The sequence below is a fragment of the Chanos chanos genome, chromosome 1 (genome assembly GCF_902362185.1).
Source record: "Chanos chanos chromosome 1, fChaCha1.1, whole genome shotgun sequence".
NCBI classification, from domain to species: domain Eukaryota; kingdom Metazoa; phylum Chordata; class Actinopteri; order Gonorynchiformes; family Chanidae; genus Chanos; species Chanos chanos.
Window position 1 is genome coordinate 9,104,613 of NC_044495.1, and position 10,985 is coordinate 9,115,597.

At 41.1% G+C, this 10,985-nt stretch overlaps 3 protein-coding genes across 3 annotated transcripts; 1 reads left to right on the forward strand and 2 right to left on the reverse strand.

The window, feature by feature from the left end:
• Window positions 1-507: 507 nt before the first annotated feature.
• Window positions 508-3,370, reverse strand: fbxo33 (F-box protein 33). Its single transcript, XM_030779174.1, has 4 exons — window positions 2,862-3,370; window positions 1,989-2,099; window positions 1,075-1,742; window positions 508-822 (listed from the first exon to the last, which is right to left on the reverse strand). The coding sequence occupies exons 1-4, from the start codon at window positions 3,287-3,289 to the stop codon at window positions 557-559; spliced, it is 1,473 nt and encodes a 490-aa protein (XP_030635034.1). The 5' UTR covers window positions 3,290-3,370; the 3' UTR covers window positions 508-556.
• Window positions 3,371-3,942: 572 nt separating this feature from the next.
• fam177a1 (family with sequence similarity 177 member A1) lies at window positions 3,943-6,869 on the forward strand. Its single transcript, XM_030779193.1, has 5 exons — window positions 3,943-4,044; window positions 4,592-4,774; window positions 4,906-4,972; window positions 5,083-5,180; window positions 5,844-6,869. The coding sequence occupies exons 1-5, from the start codon at window positions 3,979-3,981 to the stop codon at window positions 6,045-6,047; spliced, it is 618 nt and encodes a 205-aa protein (XP_030635053.1). The 5' UTR covers window positions 3,943-3,978; the 3' UTR covers window positions 6,048-6,869.
• A 10-nt stretch (window positions 6,870-6,879) lies between these two features.
• Window positions 6,880-10,933, reverse strand: ppp2r3c (protein phosphatase 2, regulatory subunit B'', gamma). Its single transcript, XM_030779182.1, has 13 exons — window positions 10,755-10,933; window positions 10,179-10,303; window positions 9,850-9,954; window positions 9,503-9,612; window positions 9,147-9,244; window positions 8,941-9,011; window positions 8,631-8,763; window positions 8,400-8,455; window positions 8,208-8,283; window positions 7,852-7,988; window positions 7,616-7,753; window positions 7,445-7,504; window positions 6,880-7,164 (listed from the first exon to the last, which is right to left on the reverse strand). Exons 1-13 carry the CDS (start codon window positions 10,819-10,821, stop codon window positions 6,973-6,975), a joined length of 1,368 nt encoding a protein of 455 aa, XP_030635042.1. The 5' UTR covers window positions 10,822-10,933; the 3' UTR covers window positions 6,880-6,972.
• Between the last annotated feature and the right edge of the window lie 52 nt (window positions 10,934-10,985).

The following is a 10,985-nucleotide window of genomic DNA, read 5'->3' on the forward strand; positions in this document are numbered from 1 at the left end:
AAACTGAGGAACAGAGAGGAAGGCTGCAGGGGGCACTACTACTGTCCATCAGTGCTGTCCCTCGGCTGGAAGACTAATCTCCCGATTATAAGGTCAACAAGAATACGGGATTTCGTCATTGCAAAAGCCAAGTTGGATCGACTGATAGTTTGAGGTAACTCCACGCTCTAAGAGAAAACCAACAAACAGACGAACAAAGCAAGGGAAGAAAAACAAAAAAAAAAAAAAAACAAAAAAAACAACTCACTGTACAACTTGTAAGCTAGCTGTGTAAAAAGCTCCTCTCCACCATTCACTTAATTAGCTACTAAACTGATACCCGACTATACTTCCCTATTAATAAGCAGGATATATAGATAGATATAAATATAGAGCTAATACTGATTAAACACAGCACGTATAAAGGATTAATTCACACTACAAAAAAGAAAAAAAAAAGAAAATAACTCAAAAGTGAAAAGAAAAGGAGTATGTAAAATGAGACAGGGCCCATTAAGTGAAAGATAACCAAGCACAAGGTGCGAGAGCAGGCAGAGAATAGCAGACAGGGAAGGTTTTACATGCCCTCACTAAAGCTCTGCATCTCTCGGTGGAAGTGCTGCGTGGGCTCGCTCAGGACCAAGCCGTTGTCCATGGATGGATGCCAGACACGCCCCAGGCCCAGCGACACCTCTTTGACCAGGTTGTGGACGGGGTCGCCCTCGATGAACACGGACTGGTCTGGGTCGAAGTCGATGCTCTCCTCCGAAACCGCCAGAACCTTGAGGTTGGACCCGCGCAAGCGAGATATGGCCACCAGGTTGTGGGACCACACCGTGTAACCTACAGTAATGAAACGTGCATTTTTTAAAGAGCAGCTCTAATTTATACCACGAATAAGACCAAAACTGATTGTCATAATAATCCAAAAAGAGACATTATCTGTTTATGAGTAAAACATAAGGTGTCATTCAAGCTATAGTGCAAGAGTGAAGTAAACCAGAGCTCCGTCGTCATGGTGTTTTCAGACACGAGGATGACTAGTGCTGGGTTTGGCTGGTAAAATGACTGCTTCAGTCAGTAGTGCTGACTCACCGTGGATTATCAGAACAGCGAGGTGCACACAGCGCCAGGCCAGCAGGACCAGCGGGTCTTCATTACGGTTGACACTCAGGTCGGGAAAGCCGGAGTCATCCCTCATCAGGATGAAGTGAGTGAGGGTCTTGTGGTACTGCTGAGAAATCAGCTCCACCACACCATCTGTCACCAGCGTGTTGTAGCTATCCAGATGGATCCGCTCCAGGGGGATGCTTGGCTTCAGCACACGCAACAGATCTTGGCTGCACGCATCTAAGGCCATCAGGTAAACACGCAGGTTCGCGCTGCGACGCACGAGGGCCTTCCAGTCGTCCTCGCCGGCCGTGCCATCCAGCGGTTTGGCCTCGAGAGCGGCGCCGTTGAGGAGGAGAGACAGACGGTGGAGAGGGGCGCGGTCGCTGCCCGCCAGGAGACGACACATATCGGAGGTGAAGTCGCAGAAATCGAGGGACAGAGAGTGTAGGTGAACAAGGCGTTCGAGCTCAACGGTGGTCACGAGACTGGGCAGCTGGTTATCTAACAGACTCAGATGCTCCAGGGTGTCCGCGCTGGGGTTAGACAGTGAGGCGAGAGAGCACGGAGTCACCACGCCTAGCATGAAGGCAGAGGATAGCCATTTCATCTGCCTACTGTTGGACAGGATCTCTTCAAACAGCTGCTGGATCCTAGAGTGAATGATAGAGAGAGAGAGAATCACATCCAAATCCAAGGCTGACCACAGATGAAAGTTTTGTTTCGTACAACTAATTTGTACTGCCGAAGATCTGACGTATGGAATATCTGCAGTTTCATCTGAATTGTATCACCATTTTGAATGCTGAGTCATGGTCTCACAACTGTTGCATTGCACTTCAATGTAACACAAAGGGGTAAAATCATAGCAAAGTGAAGGCTTGAAGGAGAAAACTTACTCTTTGATTTTCTTGCCACCCTGGTCAACCTGGTTAAGACAGGAGCTGTCCAAAATGCCCTCATCCTGCAGGATACACGTGTCACCATACAGACTCAATTTCTGGAGATTCCTGGTGAAGATAAGTAAAACCAAATAATAAGCAAATAATAATGCAATACCCCATAACAAAAAACCCGTACAGACTTTTTTACTAAATGTTTGACGCAAGTCCAAAGCCTAGCTGGCTAAAAGTTAAGATAATTATGATTGGTCTTCATTTGCTCCATCAGCATTACAAAAGCATAGAGCAGTGTTGCCGGTTGTGAATGGATGTGCAGAAGGCCTAGAAACCGCTACAGGTCACAATGATCTGGTGTGGATGTGGACTTTTCAGGAACAGATAGGCTACTATTCACTATCTTCTGTCTGTGTCACAAATAAACACTTCATAGTTTGGGAAATAACGCTTAAATGTTGTGATGGATGAATGGGCCAAAACTGGTGCCGTTAAGTGTCTGCCTAATGCCTTGGAGTCTGCATGCATTTAATCGGTCGACTACAGCTTGTACCAACTCGTAGCTAATTTTCCACCCACTTTCTTGTAAAAATGAGCTACATCAGTAAGCTTGTTATCTTTAAATGTGCGATGAGATCGAAAAAGTGACCGTTTCAAATAACTACGGTTATTTAAATGCCAACTCCTGACAGACGATGCTAGAGAAATTCACAGCCATGACCCGGTTATATAATGACATGGGTTTGTTTACGGACCATCATGGTGGAGCAAGCCAGAAGGCTACGTATGACAACAGACGTATCAACATTCTTTTTGGCATGCGCAGAAAGATTACAGAACTAACACAAATACACTTTGTCATTGGATATATCTTACCTGTTATTACGAAGACTACTGAGTACACACAACACCTGGTCCAAATATGTGATCATTGCATCTTTCCAGCGTTCAGGAAACTGTGGGTCGCTTTCGACAGACTCCATTCTGCCGTCCATTCCTTGTATAGGGCTAAGATATCCTTCCACTGGGGCGAACTCCAGCCTCAGCTCACGAACAAAGGAGCCGAATTTGCGCATGAGAAATTCTAATCTTGGAGTTTCCTCAGATCCGGAGCCACCGCCGTTTGTGCCACCACCAACACGCAACTTGAGCTCCGTCCACAGCGCAGGGTAAAACAGACACTCCCTCCAACGAGAACACACAGCCGAGGCCCGAAGCTTATCTCGGTCGGACAAGAAAGAAAATATGTGAACAATAAGCTCGCTGGGCAAAGCCAAGGCTCCGACACTCCCGCACAGAGCCATGGCAGTACGCTTCTAAACTACAACGAATCACAAAAGAAGGGTAATATATAACCGTTTAACGACTCCGTGCCCTTCCTAATGCCAAGCGTTTTTCTAACCCTAGTGGTTGCTTTTGGTGAAAACAAACATCGCTCAGCAGCTTTGCTTTCAATACTATTGGGTCATTCCACTCATCTTTCATTGCAGGGGGAGTATGTAAATAAAAGTACGTTTTTCCTTATACAGAAGATTGGAGATACATAATACAGGGATAAAACATTTTATTTCATTATTTAATTATCTGCCACCAATATATGGTAATCGGTGTGATGCGAATTTGTTAGGAGCACGTTTTACACGTTTCCCCCTTTTGTCATAACGGTTTATTCCAAAGCGCTCTTATTTTTGCCATACAATTTGAGACCTGTAGGTGGAGTAATTACATAATGAAAATGTCAGAATTTCCAAAATTGTAACCCATGACATACAGGGACTCCTGATTGGAAAGAGATAACCTTCCTCAAGCCACAAGCAGTATGGAATGGGTAATTAACTGTCGAAGGTTTCAAATTTATGCAGTATCAATGAGGGCAAATAACGTTAAATCTTTGTTTGTGGGCGTGTAATGCGTCACTTCCGCCATCATATCCTGTAAGGAATATGAGCTCTCCCAGTCGTCAAGGAAGAGAGAAGTGAGGAGGAGAGAAGAAATGTCACTGTCGTTGTATTTAACAAACGTTAATGTGTCTTTGGGACAAACTATGGACATAGATAAGGTGCAGTACTCTGACGTTTGACTGTTTCTTTTACCTTATAAATCAGCGTCTGACAAATTTTGGAAATTGATGGTTGAATCTAACATTAGCTAGTGGGCTAACTTTTGCTTTTTTAAGCGAGATTTTTTTCTATCCTTCTACAGTGGTTAGCGAGAATAAGAATATTTGAGTTAAACGTCGTTCACCCGAAAATGTGTGGCTGTCTTCTCTTTGCAATGCCATCATGGTCGTTGGGTTTTGTAATTGTCGTTAAATAAGATTTCGTGTGTCGATTCAAACAATACCACCTAAAGCTTTGTATTCTACCCACCCAACCATCAAAAATAAGCGCCCAGTCTCTATGTCAACAGAAGGGCCTAGTAGGCGTTAGTGCGCTAGCAATTGTGTTGACGGCTACTGAATTTTGTCTGCTCGCTAAGCTGTGCAGTTGGACTGTTTACCCGGTTATGTTGTCAGTTATGATAATTTTGACATCTACAAAGTAAACCGTCCTTAATTAAGTTTTGTTCTGATGTGTTTAAAGAATGTCCGTTGTCGATACTTATAGAATTCCGGTGTGGCGAAGGACTTTGAAAATGTTGAACTTGGGGATGTGGGAGTAAACAAGCAGCCGAAGATACCACGAAGAACGATCTACTTTGCCAGTGGAGAAACCATGGAGGAATACAGCACAGATGAAGAGGAAGAGGAAGAACCAGTGAAAAACAATGCTATGAACACAGTTGATCCTGTGAGTGAGTCTGTGCGCTCTAGTACTGAACTTTTTTTTCAGTAAATAGCTTATGCATCAGTGTTGGAACGAATACCAACTTTCATATCAATGTTTGTGATCTTACTTACAGTGATCTATTTTTCTTTTAGACTAAGTTGACCTGGGGGCCATACTTTTGGTTTCAGATGTGGAGGGTTGCTACCTCCACCATCTCAGGTAACAGCATTATTCAGCAATAACAAAGTATGACAGTATGCTTTATGACAGTCGTTGAGACAGCCCAACTGTTAGCTATCAATATTTGACTTTGAATATTTGCTTTACAGTCTGTGACTATCTTGGTGAAAGACTGGCTTCGCTGCTTGGCATCACGTCACCTAAATACCAGTATGCAATTGATGAGTACTACAGGATAAAGAAAGAGGTAGGCTGGCCCTCTGAATCTTAATTACTTATTGTTGTACACATATTTGCAAAAGTTCTGGGATGATAAAATGTTTTTCTGGCATTGAAAAGTTTTGGAAAAGGAAGTTCATCAAGTAGCCTAATTCTGTAGTGTTGATCTGTGCTTGTATGGCGTATGTGAATGAAGTATAAATCAATGTTTATGTCTTGGTCTCAGCTATTGTAATCATATCTGATTAGCTTTTAGAGTGTGTTCAAATGGTTTTAGTTCCAGTGTTTTGCAAAGAGTATCTTTTTGGATGCTCTCAAAATTTCTATTTTCTTGCTTCATCATTATTTTTATGTGAACAGTAAGCTCACATGGTAAAGCCAAGGCTGTGACACACCTGCACCGAACGATGGCAGTAATCTACTTAACTACTGCGTGAATTCAGAGTCATTTAGTAATTCAAATCATAGAAAAGTTGAAGAACTTCATCTGTCAAAAAGATGTATGAACCCTGTCAACCCTGCTTTAGAAAAACTCTTAAATGATCTGTATTCACAGGGTTAAATTCTGACATTGGTTTAGGGCTGGCATGTCACTTGTCTTTACAGCCATCAGAAAATGAGGACAATTTGTAAATCAAAACAGTGGATGAGTGATGTTTTTCAGTGATCCAGATTTTTCCTAATCTCTCAGGAGGAAGAGGAAGAGGAAGATAACCGTCTCTCTGAAGAGGCCGAACGGCGCTTTCAGGAGCAGCTCAGCCAGGATGGACAGCAGCCAAAGACAGAGCAGCCGGAGGCTACTCCCTCATTTGTGAATGTTACTTTTGAACTGGAGCAGGAACCACATAGCACAGCTGATGCTAACAAAGTCCCTGCCCCAATTCCTTCCTCTTAAAGCGTCCCATTAAACATGTATCATTTTATGTATTAGTGCAATGCCTTTTCTAATTATATTTTGTGTGTTTGTTTTTTGTTTTGTTTTTTTTGTAAGCTTGAAGTACATGATCGTAGTTGTGGTCCATTTGAAAAAGAACTTGAACAAAGTGTTGACCTCTTGCTTTCTTCGCAAGTACAAGAGTAAGATCAGTATGTGCTACTATGAGTCCTGTTGTTGATTTCTTGTGGACATTTCTATGCAACCCATCTGAAAATCCTTTTCAAAGCTGGGCAAATCACTATGGTTGCCACATTTTTACAGTCATTATTCTCAGGATTTCTAATTAACATAATAAAAAAACGATCAGATACTAATACATGCATACTGTTGAAAGAAAATGACTTGCTTCAGAAAGGTAAAATATTCAGTCACTCAACCTACCGTGGAAGAACTCAGGTTGACCATAAAACCAGTATGCCTCATGAGGCCATGGTCAACAAGCTACAGAGAAAAGGGTTTTCAAGAGGCCTTCTCATAGCCCCATGCTTGATAAAACTCACAGGCTGTTATATCATCAGAAATAAAGGCTATGTTCACAGTAGACCTTAATGAACTATCAATTGTTAATGACAACACCTATGAATTAAATGTGCATACATTTTTCTTTTGCCTCTGAACCAAATTAACTTGATTTTCTGACTTAATCTCAGTACTTTTCTCCCAATACAAAAACAGCAAAAACTTTTTTAAGTTACAAAAAAGGTGTATAATTTATTCATGTAAAATAACTGAGACATTTTTTTATTATTTCTTTTTGTACATACCTTAATAAAAATTTACAATAAGAAAACCATGCTGCTGTACAAGTCTCCCTACTTGAGGTCAGTTCATTTTTCCCTGTTGTACACTGCAGTAGGGTTTTCATTGGCTGTTCAGGGTGAGCTTATGCATCCTCCAAATCAGCAGTATTAGTGTCACTCTCATTGGTCACCAGGACTTCTCTGTTCTCGTAAGTCCAGAACCCATTCAGATCAATCAGAATGCTTGTCACTGTATCACCTTGACCACTGTTTACCAAATCCTGGAGGGTGATCTTGTATGGATCCTTTGGCTTCACCATATCAAAGATCTCATCCTGAAGACACAGAGAGTGCATTTTACTATTTACAAGTGTCACTTTATGAAAAGACTCCATGAGACTCGTAAAAAAAAAACGAATTGTCTACATCTAGCGGTTAAGTCATTAGAAGTGTCCTTCCTTACAGATCTCTCCAAAATATGTGTAATAGCTTACTGAACGGTTTAGTTTTATTCAGGAGATGGTTTATAGCACAATGAAAATCCACTTTGATGATCCCACTTTATTTCTCGTTTCCTATCATTAGAGGGCCTACCATGGCCTAAAAATCTTTCACCTTGACATCCTGGAAGGAAACCGGCTCCTGGCCGTGAACCTTCATCTGCTCCTGGATAGCCTGGGGACAAAGATTCATTGAAGCGATTTTTAAAATCATGATTTTGAGCACCGTATTAACGTTCCTTTCCAACTGATAACCTGTCAAAATTACACCTGACGGTTTCGTTACCCTGAAAAAGTAGTTCAGAGCAAAGACGTTGAGGTAGCCTTTATTCTCCATGTCCAACAGTTTAAAGATGTACTGGAGAGCTGCAGGCTCTTTCCTGTTCTCCAGAGCCAGTACAAAGTCCAAGTACGTTTTATAATCCTATAAGAAAGAGAGAGGAAATGCCTCAGAAAACACATTCATTTGTGATTGCTGACAGATCACAGTTATATACAGATGCTTCAGCAGAGAACACATGCCATTTCCCCATCATAGGTTAAGCACTCCTGGTAAACACGGTCCAGAAAGACACTTGTCAGAGTGCCTGTGCCATAGCGAGACAGTTCCTCTTTGCTCAGCATCCCATTATGGTCCTTATCAAGGTTGAGGTATTGACCTATTAAACAAGAATAACCAGGCTAATTACCACTCATCTCACAAGGGGAAAAAAAAAACAACAATCAATGCTAAGGATATGTTTTGCCATAAATTGTTAAGTTATTCATTTTTTTTTATTATTCAAATTGTAACTTTAACACATTGTATAAACTAGGCATCAAAATGATTTGGAGTCAAATATTAAGTCTAGAATTTGGCAGAATTTATACCAACTCACCATAAACTCTCAGAGCAGAGGGAGCAGAGAACCAGTTGGACTCCTGACTCTCTTTAGACAGCTCCTCATCTCTCAGCTGTAAAACAATGCACTCAGATCTTCTTAACGACACCTTTGCAATGTTCTTAACTATTAACTTGGATACACTTTACAGATCACTGAAGCAAACGTAGGTCAACGGTCAGTCATTACCTCAAGCAGATCATCCAGGAAGCTGCAGGCCAAAATATCCTGAATCTTAATTTTCCCTAAAAGCCAAAGGTTACATTTAAGGGACGTGCTTAGAAAGGATTACATAAACATGGTATGTCTACCGTATGCTGCCAGTCTTATACTACTGTGATGGTACTACTCATGAAAAAAAAACATGATCTATTTCTTGATAATGTCCTGCACACAGTGCAGGTATAAATAAAAGCACACCAGTTCGTAAGGGGTCCAGGAAGAAGAAGAACTTGCGAACAGCGGTGCAGACGTAAAAAGAGTAGAAGGACTTTTCTAGGCCATCAAGCTGCGGAAGTGTTGGGATCAGCTCCAGGATGTAGTTTTCCAAATCCTACAATCAAGTTAACAAGCGTTGAAAATTACTGAACTGATGGAGCCACTCTACTGTGACCACCAGAAGACAAACAGTGCTGTATTAAGCATGCCATAACACGGGAACAGAGAAAGACAAACAGTGAGAGAACATGGTTAGTGGCCTTGTTGTCTTGGGAGTTAGACGATTACTTACAGACTCTCTGAGGTAGCCCTGCCCCGCCACGTCATACAGACTCAACCCGATCCTCGTCTGGTGCAGCCACACTGAAGCACAAGACACAAAAGACATCCAACAAGAACGTCATATCGCTTCGTCCCGCTCAGAGCAAGAGCCTGTCAGTTTGTCAAGCTAGATCAAGCTGAATAAATGTCGTTACGCCGCAGAATAAAGAAGATTACCTTTTCTCATGACATAGTTAAAGAAATGCATTATGGATATCCGTCCATATGGATCGTTGTGGAGCAGTTTGGCATACACTCTAGCGGTGAAGAATTGCCTGTAAGACAGTTGAACAGAAGTAAGAGCAACCACACTGACTACCGATGATTCCGGCTAGAGTCAAATCACTGTGTTTCTGCACTACACCAGACAAACATAAACAACATACTTAATATAAGAGAATGTTCTTTCACAGTAAGACATTTAGTTTCACATACAGGTATTTGTAAAAGGTTCTGAGTTCAGATATATTCTACATATATACTCAAGATATCATGTCTAAACTGCAAAACTATGTTGAATTTTCTTTACTTACTTGCACTTGGCACCAGCTTTGTCAGCAACTTTAAGAAAACTGTCATAGTTGATCATTGCTTCATCTGTCGTAGGTGGTACTTGATGTTTATCCAGTAAAAACCATAAGTTCTGCAGACACACAAAAACTTGCATCATATATGGGCATCTAATTTAATTTTATCTACTGAGTCACTTAAATATCACTCATTAAGCCGTAAGTTAATACATTTGTCTTACAAAAACAAACAAACATATTGTATCAGTGCTAATGTTCCAATGCCATTGATTAAGTGTTTGGGGCTTTTTCTTGGTTTTGTCTTGTTTACTAATTCATTTTGGTGGCAAGCTAATTGCAAAACCTCTTACTTGTAATTCTTCATTGTCCAGAAGTTCTCGACTCTTCCGCTGCAGAAACACAGCCCTTGATTCCTCCCTTAGTTTCTGTAGCAGAACTTCATCCTCGGCAGGAAGCTAAACCACAGATTCAGATACGAAAACATATCAGACCAACAAAACAAACAAACAACAACAAAAAAAAAAACGATGAGAAGTAAACTGTGTCTCCTGTGACGCTGCACTTTAGAGCTCTCACTTAACATTACAGTTACACATGACATGAGCACATTCAATATCAGAACATATTTTTTTGATGGTGGGTACATGACGCGTTTTGAAAATAATGGTAAGCAACTCACCCGGTAGTAAAAGCGTGGAATGTGCTTGTATGTACTGTCTTTTTCTCCTCCTCCTTTCCACTCAGTATAATATTTTGTGAACAGCTCTGTTTCCTCTGCTTTCTTCTCCTCATCAGTCCTGTTGTCTATGCAGAAAAATGGTCAATTCAGTCCACACATGACAACTGCCAGAATATCATATAATAAATTTCATAAAAGAAACTGATTACAGACACATAGCATTATTATCAAAGGAGTATATTTTGCTCACTATAGCCTACTTGGTGTTTTTACACTTCCCACTCCATTATTAACTTGCAACACTTCTTAATCGGTGTCACTGGTACACTGTTTCCAAGCTAGCTAACTCACGAAAGTTAGCAAGCAATTATGTCTGCCGAATAAATAACAGGCCATTACGCCAGACACATAGGTTAATAATAAATCAGTAATAAATCTTTAGTTATTTTTGACTGACAAGGCTGCTACAACTTCAAACCCAGCTGGTTAATTGGGGTTAGTTTGATCACTGGACAGCTAGCAAATTTAGTTGGCTGGCTAACTGGAATGGGGAAGAGATGTCAAACATCAACAAACCTTTCTGTGCGGAAGCCAGTCTTTTTTTCAGTAGATCTTTCCAGTGTGCCGTTTTGTCGCTGGACATCTCTTCGTAGTGTTGTTATAAATAACCAAAAAACTGACAATTATCTTGGAGGGAAAACATGCATTAATGACTTAAAAGAAACAGCAACTCTTTAACGACTACCCAACTCTTTTCATTCGGACCCTGTCGCCTGCGAATGAGGTCATACTAAGCGCCCGTGTAAC